This window comes from Hyposmocoma kahamanoa, unplaced genomic scaffold (genome assembly GCF_003589595.1).
Source record: "Hyposmocoma kahamanoa isolate Upper Pololo Valley unplaced genomic scaffold, ASM358959v1 190, whole genome shotgun sequence".
Lineage (NCBI taxonomy): Eukaryota > Metazoa > Arthropoda > Insecta > Lepidoptera > Cosmopterigidae > Hyposmocoma > Hyposmocoma kahamanoa.
In genome coordinates, this window is record NW_020653718.1 from 3,644,827 (window position 1) to 3,666,569 (window position 21,743).

Below are 21,743 nucleotides of genomic sequence, written 5' to 3' on the forward strand. Positions count from 1 at the left end.
CAGTGAGACAGATAGAAAAAGAAGTTTCAAGTTAACTATGTTAAGATTGTTCAAAATAATGCACTTATGTAGATACATAACTTAAACAAAATAGTTGATGTTATACAAATCTTAGATAGGTACTTATTATTTATTAAAATAAAAATGCCCATTTGGACTGATAGAAAAAGAAGTTTCAAGTTAATTACGTATATAGATTGTTAATAATAAAGTAAGTAGGTACAGTAGTTAAATGCGATTATTATTGTTGATTCTACAAATCTTATATACCTATTATTTGTTATAATGAAAATGCCCAGTGAGTCTCACTGAAAAAATAGTTTCAAGTTAATTGTGTTAAGATTATAGAATTTTTTTAATGTTTTTAAATAAACAATTTTTGTTCATATGAATAGTTTGATTCAAAACCTTCAAAGTAAGTATACAGAGTGTCCCAAAACTCAACGATAACCTGGGAACAGAATGTTGCCTAGTTTGTAACTACCCAGAAAAAAATATTTAAAAAATCGGAGTCATTTTCTTTTTGTAATATAAGCATTTTAATGAAAAACGTTGAAAATGTACGCCCTGTACCCCATTTTTAAGTACTACAATTACAAATTTGCTAATTTTGCTGTTCTAGTTTTTGTAACGGTAACCCGAAACAGCCCAGGAGCACAATGCCAAAGAAAGCCCGAATTACTCTAGTAAACTCTAGTTTCAGCACTAAAAAAAATATGTATTTAATTTTTTCTTGAAATTTTTAGCAGATTTTTTTCAAGGTAACTTTAACACCCCATACAAAAGTTTAAAGAAGTTCTTCTACATCACTATCCGATAGTGACATGGACCTTTCTTTATTTGTGTTGAAAATGAAATGTGGCGTGACGCTTTTGGTGTCACACCGGCCGCCTTCGTGCCGCTGTCCCGTCACGAACTACACTCGGGATTGCTGTGTGGCATGCCCCGGCACGCATTCGCTTCCCGCAGGTCCGCCGCCGAAACGCTTTTCCCGTTATACCGCGTCTGTGTGGCCTGACCTTAAAAGTATTTTAATTGAAAAGTCATATTGCAAAATTGAAGAGTTTTGTTAGACAAAGTATGGAAAAACAACATGAGTCTTGATTCCACACAATTATGATTCAAAGTGTAGGTATTCCATAGCATTTAAGTTTCTTTGAAAAGAGCAATCCCTAGAGTTTCTAGCTCGTTCTTCTCAGGGAAGTCACCATAGTGAACGAGGAGTAGCTTATAAGTCATGTTTTCAAGTGTAAAAGTTTTACCTATTTAATAATGATTATTTGACTTAGACTTTAACTTATTTATTATGTCGTCCTTTACTTTTTGATAAAGTCACAAAACAGATTTAAGTAATAATTTTATTAAAAAATTGTCTTCAACACTTTGCGTATCCATTTCGAAGTGTTCGTTACACGGTCTCCTCGACTACAATAAACTATGAGCCCAAACACAAGGTACCTGCTATAGGTTTTCTGCCATTTTTTTATTGTTTTAATTTTATTACGTTATTATCAAACATAGAAAATGTGTTTTTAAGCTGTAATATAAAGAAATTTGCCCAAAAATATGCCTCAAATACTAGTACACATTTCATTACTTTAGGCATTGCAAAATCAAAAAAAAAAAAACACTTCGAACATTAAAGTGTATAGCTTTACTACGAAGAATGTATAATTTAGATTCCATTTTTAATGGTTATTTTAATACTATAATAGCTTTATTTACATCTGTTTTACTTGTATTGTATTCTTAGAGGATGGAAAAAATAAAGAAAAGTAGCTGCCTTATCTACGGAATAAACGTCCCTACCTAAATCACAAATATCCACCACAAATGGCGGATTTAGTGTTGTACCATAATCATAGATAAGTCAATATCGATATGCAAATTAACTATTTAAATTTGAAAGGAGCGAACAAACGAAAATGGTATTTGATCCAATGTTTATGTTGGGCAGTCCTATAATTTCCAACCATTCCTTCTTTCTTTTCTCATTTATAGGTAAACTTTAAAAATAATAATAATTAAATAATAAAAACCTCGTAATTAATTGATTCAATACCAGAATATAGTCAATATGTCTGCTTACAAGAACAACACCATCTCAAAATAATCGTTATCAACAATCATCAAAATATACTAACAAACAGGCAATCTAACGTAACCAAAGCAAAATTCGGCAAGACTTATGAATAAACTACTTAAATGAGTCTAATTACATGAGATATTTCGGCTATTGTATGATTTATAGGCAGAAAAATAACACATGCCGTTGTAATGTAACATTCGGTTGATTTCCGCTTTTTCTACTGCCGCACCCCTTAATACTGCAGCGACGCTTTTTATCAATACTTAATTGTTCTCATTGTCAATATTTTTTTCCTTTTCATTACAATTCATGCAAATAATTCACAAAAACATTTGGCCAAACAGTGGTTTTGACATTTGATGTACTCCAAAAGTGGTAAAATGAGGACAGTTGGCATTTAAATAACGTAAATTTAAATGACGTTACGTATTTTCGATTCCCGTGTTTGACATAAATCAATGTAGTGCTATCTCTTTTGGCTTACGACGGCACGCAGTAATTAAACAAAGACAATAAAATGTTTGTTTTAACCGTTTAAATGCATCATATACATATAACGTCTGATTTATGTATGTCAATATAACATGTCCTTTGGTTTCCATAGTCTAAGATTGTATTAGATTAAGTAATATTGAAACAAATTTATGTTCATCTTTATTTTTTTTACATCATGTAGGCAGCAAACAAGAATACGGTCCGCCTGACGGAACGCGGTCACCGTCGCCTATGAACGCCTGCAACACCAGGGGCGTCACGAGCGCGTTGCCGACCGTTTAGGACCCTTCTCAAACCCCTTTTGAAGGACTCCATGCTGTACTCCTGCGGGAAAACCCCGACAGGGAGTTCATTTCACAACCTAATTGTACGTGTGAGGAAGGATCTCTGAAACCATACAATACGAGATCGTCTCGGTTCCAGAGTGTGAGGATGGACTCCCTGTCTGTGGCGAGCGGAATGATGATAAAATGGTGCTCTTGGCATCATGTCAAACAGTTCTACAGAACGTTCTATATCACCTTCCTTAGACTATGGATTCCATCCACTAAGGTCATCTTCAGAAATAACCATAGGTCAAAAGTGACAACGACAATTACCAAAAAGGCTCTCAAACCACGTTATTTTAACGTAACGTAACGTAATTCGCCATATTTAGTGGTAGAATATTATTATTTTCAAACATAAATGGACCACTAATGACGTACCCTCTTTCCAACAAAAAAAAAAAAAGATTAACTACAATCGGTTCTCAAATGTGGGACTAATGGCTCAAATATACACAAAAAATCAGTCGAAATGAGTTCCTCTACCTTTTGAATTCGGTTAAAAATAAGGTACGTGGCACCAGCCAAATGCCATATAATAAAAAAACTATATAATAATTTCATTTCCTAGTTTATTTTTATACCTTGTCAAATATTTTAATATTTTAATAGCAGTCGAGCTCCATGTGAAAGAAAGAAAAAAAGAATTCTTCCAGGGCCGTACTGCTACCTTATCTATTTCTGCGGCCAAGCAGTAATATAAGTATTACTGCGTTCCAGTTTTAAAGGGTAAAGGTACTGGAAATTACAGGGACACGGGACGTGGCAGTGCCCGTCATATCTTTCTGAGTGGCACTGCAACTATCAAGCACAGGCGTGTCGCTTACCACAAGGCGCACGACGTGTTCGTCCCGTCGCCATAATAAAAAAAGCATCCGTCATTAAAACATATCCAAAATGTTAGTTATCGATTTCTTCACTTTCTAACACAGAAGTATTTGCTCTAGTTTATGTTTTTTTAGTAGATGTAATTAATAAACAATAACAGTCAAACATCGATTGTTCTTTATTCCATAAAATGCATCTGCACACTCGTAATCATTTTTAACCGACACTTCACCATCTTAATAGTACAGTTGACCTAAAGTTCAAGACGGGTACTAAACCCAGTTAATAGTCCTTGGAAAGCCTTCTCGGTTGAACTAAGTTCGCAGGTATGCAGTTTTATTGCATTCTATTGGTTGGGTGTGTGTCTAAGGGCGGCTATACACTATATTGGCGTAAAGCAAGCTTTGTATTTTAGTACAGTCAGGAGCACCACAAGCTTGACAATTTGTCTTTTAGACAGTTATTAACGCCAGCAGTATAGAGCTCAATTAGAATGTCAAGTGTAAAGATGTACGTGTACTTGACCACAGGATCAAGTCACCACAAGTCTCATTTAAACTAGGTTTAATGGGTTAAATAAATTTTCGTAATCTCAGTATTTAGTATACCAAGGCTGCTAACAGATTGACCGCATGTTTGCAATTAATGCATGAAGACGTTATCGTCTGGCACGCACGGTTTGCTAGGAGACGTTGGTTCGGATTTTTTCTAAGTGTTTGTTTATATAATCTTTGTTTAATAATTATAAGAAACTAGTGGAGTAACTCTCTTTAAATCTCTTTCTTGAAAAGTTAACATTTATCAGATGCGACCTTATTACTTCAAGAGTGCAATTTTACCAGAAGTCTAACCCCTTCATTTTTAAATTTCGCTGCGTATATATAAAACAACGCGCATAATTGTACAGTCAAAAGCGGCATAGAGTTGGATTTAAGTCTTGAGTGTCAAGCTTGACGTGGGTCATGGGTTGGACCTGACTGGTCAGCACGCTTCGGTACTGCGGTATATACGCTAACGAGTATTTTATAAGCAGATATCAGAATAGGAAAAACCACAGTTACCACACTGATCTACCACGCAGAGGCCCGAGTTCGATTCCCTGGCCGGAAGAAATAGCGTATAGCCTATATTTATTTATCTCGTGTGTTTGGGTGTAATTTGTGGTTGTCTCTGTATGGTCCATGGCACCCGCGACACAGGTTTTCCCTAGTGTGTTGCGTTATTATTTTTATTATTAGTAAATTTATTATGTTTGGTAAAAAGTTAAAGGAACAAAAGTTTTAGTTTCTAATGCTAGTGGGTCATAAAGTCCTGCGGGGTTGTTAGCATTTTAGAAATAACCCTGTATGTTAGCGATGCAACAGACCTCTGCTTCTGCTTCCGCAACTGCGGAAGTCCCGCACGATTTTTCACATCTGTTTACGTTTCTGCTTCCGCAACTTTTATAACGGAACTTTATTCGGAAGTTTACAACGTTCGCGGTGGATGAAGAGAGCACGCGGATCACTTGGCGGTGGGGCAAACGTTTTTTAGCAGTTTTGTTTATGTTAAGTGAGATTATGAAACCAAAAACAAGTCCTGTTTGGAACTCTTTCCGTGAGAACTCTATAGTAATTCGTCGTACTACTTTCTCAAACTCGTATCGTAAAGCAAAAAAGTTACTGAAATACAAAAACAATATTGTATGTACAAATTTTGCGACCTGATTTCACATCACACTTCCTCCATATTTATTTAACAAATATATATATAAACTTCCTCCATATTTATTTAAAATTCCATATTTATAACTGCCTCTGTGGCCGAACGGTTACCATGCCGGACTGCCACGCAGAGGTCCTAGGTTCGATTCCTGGGCCGGGAGAAATGTTTGTATGGCCTACATTTATTTCTCTCGTCAGTTTGGATGTAATTTGTGGTTGTCTATGTGTGTGTCCATGGCACCCGCGACACAGGGTTTCCCTAGTGCGGGGCTATGTTGAGTGTGTGCGTTATTATTTATTTATTTACACACTAGCTTTTACGGATTCTTAAAGTAATGCATACAAATTAACCCCCTTGATAAGAAATTTAAAATAAATAGAAAGTTTTGCCTGGTAACCGTTCGAGCGCGGAGGCAGTTATGTAATGAACTTTAAAGTTTTTGTTAAACCATCTGACATTTTTTAGATCTATATTTGGTAGCAGATAACGACCGCCACCCCCGCTCCTGCATTTGCATCGGACTTGTATTTATGCTAGTATTTTCTTTTCTTACCGCACAGACTTATAGTCTTTTAGAGCAATCAATTATGAAAAATATTTACATAAATAAGTCGTGGAAGAAACATTGTGATCTTTGATTTTAGTAACATTGGGGGCCTACCATAACGTTTCCAAAAACAATCTTGTTTCAATGTAAGCATAAAGTAAGTTTAATAAAATATTACTCATATTCGTACCAGGACAAACCTGTCAACCAAGTAATGTATTATTGCTAAAGTGATTGAAAGAACCATTGACTTATAATTATATGGACGTCGGGTCCGCGCTAAAAAGTGTCCGAACTTATAGGGCGTTAAAATCGTATACAGATCGTCATTCACGCTTTAGTCTTCGTTTGTTCGACTGACAGCGAAGCAAAATTAGACAGTACTGCGATGACATTACAATTTAAATTCAACGTTTTAGCTTTTTCATATTCCTTTACATGTGACTACGTTTAAATAGATTGGTTGACTTGGGACATTTTTTTCGTGGTTTTTGTATTAGACCCGTCGTCCATTTATTTGTGAGTCAATGGAAAGAACGAATTCCTTACGAAAATAGGAAAGAAATAACGCCATATGGTCTATATAATAACATCTCTCTCTTTTTTGATATTCCGAATCGTCTTATCGTAGTATAATGTTTAAGTACTTAATGTTATTTACATTCAGAGAATGTTAACTGTTAAAAAAAGAAAAGTATGTAATATGTAATAAAATGTATTAAAATTACGTTGTTTTCATTTATTTTTTCGTATTTTCATGAAGAAAAACAAATAAAATACACAGTGTTGACAGTTACGTCGTGAATTCGGAATTATAGTCTAGTGTCAACTGTTCGTGTCGCCAAGGAGCATATAAATTTCACTATTATAATTTTACGAAATAAACATCGCGTATGTTTATTTAACGAGAAATTGTTTCCTATGTATATTATTAAATAAAAAAATAAAGAACACATGAAACAAAACACAACTTTTAATAATTACAAATCAATAGGTACTTGGACAATAAATTCGAAAATAATATTGTTTCCGCTGCGTCCGAGTAACTATTTTAAGGGTCGTATTCCAGAACTGTACTCAATGCTCAAGTCAGGATTTGAGCAGACTTGAGTATGATTTCAAGCACTGGAAATACGACCCTAATGGCAAGGACTTGAGTATGATTTCAGTGCTTTAAATCATACTCAAGTCCTGACTTAAGCATTGAGTAGAGTTCTGGAATACGACCCTAAGATTGCTAATTTTGATATAAGAACAATATTACTTTAATGTTAAAGTCGCGTCATAGTACGAACTGAGTGAATGAATAGTCACAAAGCTGCCAATAAAACATCATAGCTTTAACATTACAATTTACTATATTACATTATAACCTTACTTTGAGCGCGTCATGGTACGAAAAGTCAATGTAAGATTAAAGTAACATTGTGTTAAGAGGTTGTGGTAGGCCACCTGGGAGCACAACAAAGCGTGGGCTGCAATCCTAATGATACGAGGACACCTACACTAGTAATACAACTTCCCAAGGCCTCTTGCTTTTATGGATCGAGTAATGGAGGATGTCGTATTTACCCGAGTTTCTTTCTAACACTTTACAGCGGTATCGATGCTACTCGTATAAAGAATGTTTTAATCTATGAAAAAAGATTATGCACACGGTTGATATCGCATCCTTAATAATAAAACGTATATATATTTATGATGATACGTTTTATCACCTATTTAAAATAAGTGATAAAACGATAAAACTATATATACATCCCATTCTTGGGAAAGTCATTTTTTTTTAATAACGTAACGGTACCAGGCTTGTATTAGCTTAGAAACGTACGTGAATTCTTCTTAATTTTTCGAAATGAAGATTTAAACGTAGTGTAGTGTTAGGGCGTACTAGTGCGGGAGCTGGATCCAAAGGGGATTTGAAAAACAGAAGAGATCTATTCACCTGATGACACTACCTGTGCAGCACTGATGGTGATGAATTACAGTGCGGGTGATAAAAACATGTTTATATTGTTTTTTTTTTCGTTTATTTGTTGAACATTGGCTATAGAGCCATCAGCTTAAATAGGCAACAAGTAATTAAGAAACTTAAATCGTAATAATAAGTAAACTAATAATTTAACGCATGTAAAAAGTGTAACAAAAAAAAAATTAAAATCCGCCATTTTTTTGGCACGTTTTATACATGCAATAGAATAAACAATTGCTGTGATGCTTTATGTTGTTTTTTTTAATTATTCAGGAAAAGGCAAAGGTTTTAACACAATACAGGCAATTTTTTTTGGTAATTTTAGATAAATATGCATACGGCAAGTTATCAGCACATTATTTATTTTATACATATTTTGCCTCGTCTTCTGTAGATCATCATACCAGAGTAGGGGGTCACTTCAGTATTTGGTTGACAATGATTACTTTTACGCGACCGTCTAAAAAGAAGGCATCTACTGTATTATGTATTCCAAAAAGTTTTTTGGAACCAGGGTAAAATATAGTATAACAACAATAATGTTATTTCAATTATATCACTTTGGGATGCTATAATTATTTAAAGCAAGAGTTTTGTAAGTTTCGTAAAGTTTTGTAAAAGGCTTCAATATGACATGACAATATAATATTTTATATAAAAAAGTATATATATATTAGTTTTATTACTGTACTTGTTTTTTTATTTATTTTAACATAATTAATGAATGAATGACGTAATTAACGGTTTGATCTGCCGCCTCTCAAGCTGAGGACGTGGGTTCGAGTCGCACCTCTGAGTTTTTCGGAATTTATGTGGGAAAATTAAATTTTAATTTAATGTGACGTAAAGTGATGTAAACTGCACGTCGAAGAACGTCTACAACCCTTGGAAAGAAGTGAAGCCCCCAACCCACATTGCGCCATCGTACCCCGTGCTCAGCTATGGGAAGTATGATGATTAAGTTTTATTAACTATACAAATTCATGCACAAAAAACTTTCATCATTGCAAAAAACCTGCTTTCCTGCTCTTCTTGCTGTCTTGTGACACACAGGATATGAAGTCGTAACAAGAGTGCATTTTAAATCACTATGATACGCATTGCGGCATACAAAGTTTTCATTATTTTTATATAGACACTTATGCAATAAACTTTAAAATTATCAATTTAACAAGCAAGCAAAAAGTTCAGTTTTAAAAATAAATTAAAAAACAAATAGATTAACAATTTTAAAAGAAATCTCCAGTATTGTAGAATATTATATCATTCAAGTATTATAGTAGCTGTAGATCTGCTTGCGAAGTTCGTCCAGGGAAATACTGCCATCTATTTCTGCCGCCAAACAGTAATGTGGTGTTGGTGAAATTACAGGCATGTGGGACTTGTCAACCTATGTCTCAGGGTGACGGGCGCAGTGGCAGTGCCCCTCATATCTTTGCTCTGAGTGGCACTGCAACTGTCATGAACAGGCGCGTCGCTTACCACCGGACCCACGGCTTGTTCGTCGCGTCACTTGGTATTTTAAATAATAAAGTTTGTCGTATTATGATTTATTTTTGTTTTCTTTTTATTCTATTGCATTTTCTTATGGCATTAACATGCGTGCAATGCAAATTTTGTATTGTATCATCAATTTTGAATGACATGGAATGTAATGTAACGGTAGTGGTAGCGTAATTAATGTAATATTCGTTTTATTACAAATGCTGTTGCCATAAACAACTTCCACTGTCTATTTGGCGGTCCAAAATCAAAGACCTCACAAAAAAGATAATTGTTTCGTTCTGTTGCGTGACGATGGTCTAAAACTATCTTTATAACTCTACGAAAAAGACAATGTAGCAAATATTATAAACCAATAAAGCCACGCGACCCTCACACAACTCGCAAGATTATTAACAACGGCCAATAAATTTCGAATTTTATTGTTAAAATTTAACTGACAATAAAACTGAATTGGCGCGGTACCGTCGATTTATTTTAAACATCTTTTAACATCGCTGTTATGTTGTAATATGTAGCTTAGGTATATATTTTCTTCTATATTCCTAACCACCATTTACATGGCAGCATAGTGCAAATAGTGCAGTACATTTAAACCCGGAGGAGACGTGTGCCTTGATAGTGTGACGTGGAAGTTTGACATTGGTCATACATACAGGCCCACATAAAAAAGAGTTTCCTAATACTTATGACAATTTTTATTATAAAATGAAAAAAGAAGTAATTTAATTTTTAACATCGGCGACTTTTCATAAACATTCTACAGTTTGAAGTGTAAAAAGTTTTTTTTTTCAAATCGAATGACACCACCAGAGTAGCAGAATCTCCAGAAGTTACTTCACATGGAAAATAAAATTATTGTAAATGTCCAAAAATGGTTTTGACGTGTATTATATTACTCAACGATATTAAATGAAATGAGTTCATAAAAAATAATATAAATTTATCGTTGCAAATATATTAACGCGGTATGCAGTAGCATAATAAAAGACCAGAAATCTCTAAGAAGTTGAAAAATGTTTTATTTAGAATTAAAAACGAGGAATTTTGTAGTCTACGTCATCTTTGTACACACAGACGTTTTTATTTTCTTTTTTTTTGTTTTTGTAAGCGCCAGACAACAATGGTCGACTATTAACGTTTTCTATTACAAGATTTTTATATATTTCTTCCATGTTTTTCCATATTATTAAAAGAAAAAATTGCCAAAGTTTATTTCAGGTACCAGTGCAATTATATTGACTTGCAGGTTGTTTCGTTGGAGACTTTAGTGTCACTTGGTGAAGGAATCACTTGACAATAATTATTTTATGATATTTGATCTTTTTATGTCCAATTGTTTGGTTTTTATTGTAAAAACAAGTTTGAAAGCCATGGCTGCGACGACATCACGTTGTGATGTTTATTATGATTATTATTATCAGCAGAAGAGTTTCTTGCGAAAGAATTCGTCGAGAGAAGTACTGCCATCTTACCAATTTCTGCCGCCAAGCAGTAATGTTAGCATTACTGCGTTCCCGTTTTGAAGGGTAAGGGTTCAGATTACAGGCACATGGGACTTGTCAACTTATGTCTCGGGGTTACAGGCGCTGTGGCATTGTCATTTGCTCCGAGTGGCACTGCATCTGTTATGGACAGGCGTGTAGCTTACCATCAGTCACATGACTTGTTCGTCGTTCCGTCTCTTGGTATTATACAAAAAAAGATAACATTGAGGTTAGGGCAAAATTTTGAATTGTTTTTGGCAGAAAAGTAGTAGGTATCAGTGTTTTATTAATTACTGATTTTTAGGAATAAACAATTAATAGTTTTGCTAGAAGTGTGGGGACAGTAAACCCATCGATTTAAAACATAGCAATAACGTATTTATCTACCACATTATATGTATAAATATTCATAATTTTTCTATTACAAATTGTTTTTCTAATTATAGAAACATAAATTACCGTCTATTAATAGCTTCGCGATAACATTTGCCTCGTAAGTAGGCAATACATTAACCGCACAAGATAACTTTTGATTAGAACCGTACTAAGTTTATTTATTTTCGAGTTAACAAATGTCTTCCACTATTATTTGTTTCTAAACAATTTTTTATTAAGACCTAACGGTTTATTCGTAAAGTAATTTTTATGAAACTGATAAAATGGTTTTAAATAAGTACAATCCACATATTTGTTTTATTACGTTTTTTATGTGAAGTTGTATTTCGATACGTGCTAATGATGCTAGACATACCTTAAAGATATTTCTCAGGTGTTCTGTTTTAATTTCTCAAAAACCATCCCAATTAACAGAGCCACAAAAATAGATTATTACGAATGAAATGTGATAATTTACAGTATCGTAATAGCAAGATTAGACTATTAAAAACTTTGAATTAATTTAAAAACTTACCCCATCAACCCATTCTCCATCCGCATATTCTCCATCAAGCATCTTTTCACTCTTCTCATCTCGCACTTTCTCCAACTCCTTTACCATCACTTCCAGCTGCCCAGGATCCACCAACCCCCACTGCTGCATCGCAGAAAGCAGCTCATCGTCATCATCACTAATATCCACACGATCCGGTGTCAATGAGTTCAGAAGTTCCAATTTGGCGTATAATTTATTTTCGGGTGATTGCGACACGGGTTGCACAGGTGTTAGGGTTAAATTTTCTAGTTTCTCATAGAGTTTGTCCAACCGTTCTGAGAAGGATGGGGAGTCGGTGACATACGAGTAAGCCGGGATGTGGGCAAGGAAAACTAGGAGAAACGGTAAGCGCAACATGTTGCGACAACGGCGCGGTAGTGACTGACTGGTCTGGCACATGGCGCGCACGTTTTGCCGGGAGACGCGGGGAGTTCTGATGTAGAGTAAATGACAGGGAGTCGTTTAACTCTTACAGATTTATCTTCGAACTTTTAACACTTGAAAAAGGGCAGCCATGTTTCGAGTCACGTAGAAAGTTGTTAGTTATGTTGTCGAGGGAATGGTTTGAAAATAATTACAGACAGACTTTTTATTACTGTTATTTGTCTTTTACTGTGTCCTGTATTATAATGAAACTGATAACCTTGAGCTCGTTTACAGTCTAAAGTTATAGTTATTATTATGATAGACAGTTAGAACATAATTTAAATTTAGACGTATTTCAAAAACACGGAAAATCGGTTTTTGGATGTTAAAAAATTGTAACTAAAAAAAACCGACCTCAAAAGTTCCCATTTATTTACAAAGTTTTATTGAAATCGGTTACCGGAAAGCGCGCAAAACCGGTTCATCCTCTGGTTTGCCACGATTAAAAATGGTATACTTTCTTCAAATTTAAACGAGATCAATATTGAGGTATCCTCTTTCCTACAAAAAAAGAATCATCAAAATCGGTTCACAAATATTATAAACCGGAGTTATCGTATAGCATACATACAAAAAAAAAACAAAAAAAATACAGTCGAATTGATAACCCCCTCCTTTTATGAAGTTGGTTAAACATACGACGAATTCAACATGTTTTTAATGTATAATAAATACAGAAGATACTTGTAGTAATCCATAGAGCCCGAAACACGATTGACGATATTACGTACTGTTATATCCCAGCCCTACTACCCACACTACTAGAATGAGCCCTGCCATCCCTCCTAGTCAGCATTCTTCTTTGAACATCACTAAAACTCTATAGAAAGCGGTTCAGTTCCTTCCAAACTCCTGTCGTGTAAACATGTGCCAAATCAATTTCCATTTTTTATACTATTTCTTTATTCTATTGTACTTAATTACCACTTCTTTCTGAATTACACAATTTCGAGAAAATTGTAGTTAAAAAAAACACTTTCTATACAGAAGTTCAAAGAAGAATGCTGACTAGAAATGGCAGGTCTGATTCCAGTAGTTTAGGTAGTAGGGCTGGGATATAACAGTACGCTCTGATCTCAAAGTAATGAACTAAAAAGCTTTTGTTATGTAAATTGGAAACTAACGGTACCACACAGACCCGAGACCATATAGAAAAGCTAGTTTTTTCCAAACCCGGGACTCCGAGAGAGCCAATCGGTCACGGAGTTGACCGTGAGGTCGTCAAAGATACTTCATATTATACTTCACACATCGAGTATATAACCAGAAATAGATACGAAATAAGGGTCATACATTCCTAACTCATCAGTGATACATCACATATAAATATCAACTCTCGTTTGCACTGAAATATAAACAGGCCAACTACTGACCTGTGTGTACGTCTCCGTATATTCCAAAAATATTCTGTATTTATTGTAATAAAGATAATATCTGTAACAATGACGTGTTGGTCCATTCGATGGTGTGGGAAAAACTGCAAAACATCAAATAACAAATAAACGGAATCAAACTTCAACGGTAATCAAATATATAATTTTGCAATTTCCGTCCATTGTAGCAAAGCTCAAGTTAACTGGTCGATTTGAAGTGAAACAGTTGACGACACCCGTCAATTGTTTCGAACTTGGGCTGGCCAATCGGAGCGCAATTGTCACAGTAATGATATGGCAAAATAGTTTTCAAAACAAATTAAATGACACTTCGTCTCTATTTCAAGTTATATATTGGATGACTTCACACAACAAACGTTAATTAAGAGCTCTCATGCCAAAAAAGTTTTGACGTTTGGCTCCGACCAAATTTGTGATACAAATATATGCGTAAAGTTCGCGTGACGTGCGACAGGAGATGTTGAATTTTGCGCATCAAAAGTACCAAATTCGTTTTAGCGGAATAACTGTAAAACTAAAGGGATAAAAAAACCCCTAGTGACAGTTGTCGATCATGCATAAATATAATTAATTATCTCGTTTTTGTCCTAATAACCTGTAGCATTTCGGGGATAAATCGAAAAAATGTGAAAATTAGAGGTCATTTCGTGATTTTTATCTATCGAGGAAACTTTATTGTTTTATGTTTCTGATTAATGTCTATGCTTGAATATATCGTGTAGTTACTCATACAATATTTTATTTTTAACTTTAAAGTGGATATACACCTTTAAAATCAAATCGAAGCTTAGGAATTTTTCCTCTGCTCCCTCTTAAGTCTTTGTAATATTCGTAGTAGTTTAAAAATATGGTGCACAGTCTTTTCCAAACTTCTCTTCTGCCGTTAAAAGATACTAAAGGTACATACCACAGATACATGAAAAATATAAATTCGGTAATTCCTTATTAAAAACTTTATTTCGCACCTTTGGTATAATAAAGCTACACCTGCAGAATGACAACTTTTCAGGAAAGTGATTTAAACATAATACAAACGAAGTTAGTCAATAACTTTTTTAAGAAAGTCATACAATCTCACATAAACAATATTGAATTTTTGCTACTCATATACTTGAATCTGTAAATTATAATAATAATAAAAAAAATAATTATTGTCTATAGTACTCGCTATTGAACAGTAAAATATAATGAGTTTCAAAAAGAGAACGTCATATGTTTGGTAATTAAAATATCAAATATGCCGTAAACTACACACACTAATTCGAGTCACCTTGCATTTACAGTATTAAATGCCGTACTAAGCTTAAACAATGTTTGATTGATCACGAACTGTCCTACGCAATTTTAAACTAGTATATTAATAGTATACATTATGGCAGAGGCCGGGAACTAAGGCATTGCTGGACGAGTATAAGTTATGACTACGAGTCAAGCAATCCCCGTTCCCGCCGAACCATGTATAGTATTTTTCTCAAACTATGTGAGAAAATAAAAAAGACTGAAGAGAGGAAGATTACACATCTTCCTAGAATAGAGAAAGTAAAAAAATATTAATTAATATTGAAAGTAATATTAGACCTATTAGGACAATTGTTAAAAGAAAATGTTATTGTTTTTCCAGGCACATTATTAGTAGTTTAATGAACTTCTGATAATGTGTTTGAATGTGTGTCAATATATCATTATCGCTCTTCGCACTGGCACTCATTTTCGCGACCAAAATACAAAAAGACGTAAAAACAAAAGAATACCAAAACACTTTACTTTAAATGTTACCACCATTTTCTTTTTTTTTTAAGTAAGCCGTACGAGGAAGGAGGACGAAGAAGCTGAAGACCGAGACGAAGTTATTTAGATCAGATAAAGGAAAAAGTTAATGTCGTGTCGTATCAGGAAATCAAGGCCACCGACAAGAGCCTAGTTCTTAAATGAGAAGAAGAAGAAGAATTAAAAATATCTACCTATATTTTTAATTCTCGCAACCATGAACACTAGGCAGTTGGTACATGAGTTTTTATTTTGCCTGTTTACTTAGTTCATTATTAGTAGGTAGATTTAAAAGTTTAAGGACGTGGACAGTAATGAATTTTTTACTTTGCAGGCCAGAAGAAGTCGCATGGTCCATAAATGGCAAACTTCCCGTGTTTGGTTTTTGAAAGTAATGCAAACATTTCCGAACATGTTTGAGAAAAAGTCTTATCCATAAGTCCTTGTTGGAAATTTGGATTTGCAAAACCGGGGAAAACCTTTTCTTCGATAAGAACTATTCTGCCCTGATAAGCCGAAAAGCGCTATCTCAATCGGAGTAAGTTTTGAGAAAATCGACTTTTTGTAAATTGCATTTTATGTAATTGTATTGTATTTAAAAATACTTCTTAGTGGTTTTTTAAATGTTTTAAGTTAGATAGCGCTATTTCTATTATACCATTAGATGCGAAATTTTTATAGCTATTGAATGGCATAAAAAAAACTAAAAAGGCGTAACTCAGAGATAGCGCCTTTCGGCTTAGCAGGGCAGTATTTTTGTATTCTAGCTCCTTAAGACAAAAATGCGAAACGACTCGATTTATATATCCGAGAACGAGAGATTTATATAAACGGTACTTGGCCAAACATGGACACTTCTCTGTTCTATCTCTTCGCCTTTCTTTTAAATTTGTTGCGTGGAATGTTAACAAAATATTTTTAAATGTTGATTGTGTTTCGTTATTTTAATTTACTCGTAGAAAAAGTGTTATACGCAATCATTGCATAATTAGGTTTTAAATCTCTTAACCGTTACTCAGGCGACTCGGCAAAGTCTCGTGACCTAAACACGATACTCGACTTTAAGAATCCATGCTTGTCTGGGACCCCATTATTCAGGCTTGCCTAGAATGGGAAACGTGGTAATTTTGAAATTTTATGTAGGAAATTAAACTATTTTTCCGGATTTAAATATTTGTTATTTCAAACAAACCAAGGTTTCGGGCCCTTTACAGGTCCCATGGTCACGGTCAACCGTCATTTAAATGAAAAAATAGTTTCATTTCCTATGTGTAACAATCGCGAAAACCTAAGAACTTTATCTTATTTTTTTTATGCAACGATTATATTAAATCCTATTATGTAGTTCGCATTGTTTTTATTACTTCCTTGCGTTATTAACATTTTTGACGATGATTACTTGTGGCTTTATTCTACCAAGGTTACGATTTCTCTCACATGTTTATATTAAAATATATAAAACAGATAATAAGTTGATTAACGTTGCAAATTGTACACACTGTGCGCTTGCGCCGGCGACTTCGCCCGGCATCCTCAAGGCGAGATAACAAGTCAGTTCAGAATACTCTTATGAATAAAAGACTTACACGACAATGTTGTGGACATTAATTAACTGGTTATCCCTTAAACAACGCGTTGAACTTTATTCGATTTAATGTGAATTAAACATTAAATTGTGGTAATTTTTGTTGCAAAATATGCATTTTATTTTAATTTCAGGGTGCATGAATTTTTTTTAATTAGATATTTTAGCGAGACAGTTACTGTTTTATTAATCACATTACAGTTTAGTTCATATATTTTTGTTTATTGAAATGAGAAGTTAAAACAATACAAGTTCTATTACGCAAGTTTTTATTGCTATGACATCCCTTAGGGGTATGACACTTGTCGCTATTTTTATGTATATATTATATATAACTCTAAATAATATTTTTGTATATAATATAAAGTGACGGGACGAACAAGTCATGCGCGTGGTGGTAAGAGACACGCCTTCGAAACCGGAACGCAGTAATGCTAACATTACTGCTTGGCGGCATAAAAAAAAACAGTATGAATTAAAATTACGTGTTAAATACATAATAATATAATAAAGGTTAAACGAATTCAATTAAATAGCTACGTAAGTACTATATCTTTGTCTCACTTCTTAGGATATTATTTACCATAATATTATTATGTGTTTATCGGTACGTAACGTATCTAAATGAAAATAAATAAATAAATAAATTCCACAAATGAAATTAAATGAAGCACTCTTGAGCGTGGTCCAATGACCTCTCCTTAAAGCGCTTTTAACAGAAGTACAAGTGCTTTTCCGTGCTAGGACGAACAAGTCGTGCGCCTGATGGTAAGTTACATGCCTGTCCATAACAGTTGCAGTGCCACTTAGAGCTTTAAATCGCAAACATCTGAGGGGCACTGCCATTGTGCCCGTCACCCTAAGACATAAGTTGACAAGTCCTATGTACCTGTAATTTCACCAGAACTCTTACCCTTCTAAACCGGAACACAGTTATGCTGACATTACTGCTTGGCGACAGAAATAGGTAGGATGGCATTACTACCTAAGACAAACTCTTTCACAAGGAATTCTACCGCTACTAAAGTGTAAGGCATAGTGGCAGTATCCCTCCGATTAAAAGCTCTGATTGGCTTGTAGGTCCCATTACTCGGTATCATAAAAAACCGTCTGTTGACCTTTAAATTTGAGAAGCACCCTTTTCTCTCTACCACCTCTACATCATCATTTTTCAAGTCAACTGTTCAACATCAAGTTTACTGTTACTGCAATACAAAACCTATCAAACTAAAATAGTGTTAACGAAGAAATTTTATATTAATATTTACTATTTACTTTCTAAACGATTTAGAAAATGTTTACACCGATTTTCTCTTCACTAGCTACAATATCTGATATTGTTGTCGCAACTAGTGACTGTTAGAAGCCGTAGAGCTCCTTGTAAAAGAATTCGTCCAGGGAAGTACTGCCACCTTAACATTTTCTGCCGCCAAGCAGTAATGTGGGCATAATTGTCCTTCGGTTTTGAAGGGTAAGGCTGCTGCAGAAATTACAGGCACAGAGTGACGGATGAAGTACCTATGTCCTTCAGATCTTTGAGATATAAAGCTCTGAATCGCATTGCAACTGTCATGGACAGGCGTGTCCATTTACCATCAGGCGCACGACTTGTTCGTCCCGTCCCCTAGTATCATAAGAAACTAAATAATATTTATATAACGGAGCTTTCAACGCGGAATCGGCTTGAGCTAAGCTGGTCTCAAAACTTTAAACTATTAGTCAGGAGAAGGTAGATATGACCACCATCATATCATCAATGATCTTTTAGTTTCAAATTTGTATTCGAAATTGAAGGCGCTCTGATATGCAGAGTCAAGAACGTGTTAAATTTGACATTTAAGACTTAACTCTATGCCGCTAACGGTAAGAACGACATAAAGTGTACTTACGATTACTTCAAATCATATCGGTATTTACATTCATTGCTAGATATATCTCTTATTGAGTACGCCAGCTCTCCCGGTCCATTGACGATGGCGGCCTTGCATCCAACTCTAGGTTTGCGTTACCGTAGTCAGCACCCCATGTCTGCACAGATGTGATCGGTCCACTGCCAAACTCAGACTCAATTGATCTTTGTTTCTTAAGTAAGTAAATTACACTTGAAATTGTTACATTGATTAAACTCTACTACTCATTCGCAAGGCAGATTCGCCTTAGAAGAATGAGTACGAAACTCTATGCCAGTTCACTTTAGTCTGCCTTTGTAGTCTGCTTTTTGAAGATGTCATCATCATAGTAATCATTAGGATGTCGAAACATTCACAATTAAACATTTTTTACTTTCTGCCACGGTCTATCGATAAAACTGACGATAACAATTCGTCTCACGCTGAGCGACTTTATATTTTTGAATGGGTCTAATGTTAGTGTCCATGATTCGCCGTAGGTCATAACTTTTTTTGTGGTTGGATGCCATTTGCAGTAACATGTTTGCTGTTAACTATAAACGAACTGTCACGATACATTTTTAACTCTATATCTTAATTTTATAGCAGACAGATACAACAACTTTGTTATAAAATCAATGTATTAACTTAGAATAATAACGCATAGAAAACTAGTCCGCACACGCTAAGTGAGGCAAATTGAAGCGCGCCCAAAGGGCCTACACGAGCGGGCGGGCCTTCAGTGCTCAAGGTCAACTTGCACCGCGAACAGATCAAGAATTTTAGCTAAAAATGACGAAATGTGCGGTAAATGAATGTAAAAATACGTCAGACAAACATAAAATAGATACTAACATCACATTCCACAAGGAAGTAACGCGTTTCAACTTGTATTTTTATATAAATATTCACTAAAACCGAAAATTAACCTACTACTAAAACTAGCCTACATGAATTTGATTTTTGCCTCACTTGTGACAGTTCGTTTGATATGAAACTATCATTCTATGCGTTATTATTCTAAGTGTATTAAATGTTAAGCTTACTTCCACGATAAAAAATCATCATACCAAAGAGTTTGTAAAATGCGTGTCGGCGCCATGTTTTTTTTTCCCTCCAATAATTCAGTGGTCGAGCTCAACCGGAAAGAAAAAAATCGTTTTAAGTCTTTTTTATCAACAATTAATTTTCAAAGCGTAAACACCGGTCAATAATAAAAGTTTTGAACGTTTACAAAAACTAACAAATAGAATTGACTCGTAACACTACCAATAATAATGAAGTGTTTAAAAATATTTATTTACACGTTACAGTAACAACAAATTATAATGAAGCAATGCGAGAGAATGAATATCACCTTAACATGTGCTTGTAACTTTTTTGTTTTTATTATGGCCACACAAAGGCGATGCCCAAGGTCAAGCCAATCGCAAGACGGATCGGGGTCTCCCATTCATTATTTGGACTTCTCGTTTTATGATTTTTTAATGTATAAACCTTAGAATAAATTTTGTGCTCTTGTTTTTGGGGTGTTGTTTTGTATGTCGCTGAGTTGGAATCCAAATATCCAAGTGCATGTTTTTTAAATATTTATTTATATTAACACTTTCCCGTGTAAGAGCAATGATTATTGCGATTTTACAGCCCAGTTCGACGTTATACAGTTATAATTATCATCGCATAATATTTTTTTCTCTATCCTCTATCCCTATCTATATTTTACTATTATTATTAATAACATAGAACCAAATCCCTGACACGGCGTTCAAATTTTTAAGTGATATTTATAGTAAAATTAATGTGGTAAAGTTATTTTAATATAAAACATCTTCATAATGTGCGGTTGGATACAGTGAAAGCACCTATTCCTACTTTGTTACTGCCCATTTCTAGTTGTGTTTTAATAAATAAATTGGTTGTGAATTATGAATGCTTACAATATTTATAATGTTTAGTTATATGTTCAATATTAAGTGAGAACTTGTGATGTAGAGTGGGCCAAAAATGTTGAATATATAAATTCATGTTCGTTTTTTTACTTTCGTGGCAATGATTTTCAAAAGTTCTTCAAAACCGGTTTTTGTCAGAGAATACTCTTGTATTCAGGCAAATAACAAAAAAGGGTAACGCAAAAGGTTATCTATATAAAAATAAATATTTTTCCCATCCCTCCATTCAATTTGTTACTACTTTTCTTACTATAAATTTAATAGCTCCTAATTTCCATTGGTGTTATTGGATGCGCGTAAAATAATTAACTCAGGAGATCGCACCCGCGTCTCCAAAGATAGTTACTGTCTTTCATAAAAAGAAGGTTCTGTAAATATCAAATACATAAAAAGAGGCTGGAGTCTGTGTTAGAGCGAAGCTACATGATACGTTGGGTCGGCGTCGCGACTCCTTGCAAAAGAGTTCGTCCAGGGACATACTGCTATTTTACTTTGCGATTTAAGCGTAAACACACAGAGACCGAGTGCGGGTCGGGCGCTGGTCGGGTTGGGACCGCGGCGGGTCTAATATTACGTGTATTTGGACAATAGCCCACCGAGAGTGGGCGCGGGACGTGCGTACGCTTAAATCGCAAAGACCTGAGGAGCACTGCCATTGCGCCCATCACCTTGAGACATAAGTTGAAAAGTCTCATGTGCTTGTAATGTCACCAGCACCCTTGAAAACCGGAACGCAGTAATGCTAACATTACTGCTTGGCGGCAAATATAGGAAAGGTGGCAGCACTTCCCTGGATGAACTCTTCCACAAGGAGCTACTAAAAACTAAGAAATAACTACTTTTGAAATAAA

The 21,743-nt window shown here is 34.7% G+C and overlaps 1 protein-coding gene across 2 annotated transcripts in view; it reads right to left on the reverse strand.

The window, feature by feature from the left end:
- The window catches only part of LOC113226371, a 38,718-nt gene extending 26,468 nt beyond the window's left edge, over positions 1 to 12,250 (reverse strand). For both annotated transcript variants that reach the window (XM_026458975.1, XM_026458976.1), the window contains exon 1: positions 11,862 to 12,250. In XM_026458975.1, the coding sequence (XP_026314760.1) occupies positions 11,862 to 12,239 (378 nt within the window). In that variant the 5' untranslated portion in view covers positions 12,240 to 12,250. The remainder of the gene's footprint in view (positions 1 to 11,861) is intronic.
- Between the last annotated feature and the right edge of the window lie 9,493 nt (positions 12,251 to 21,743).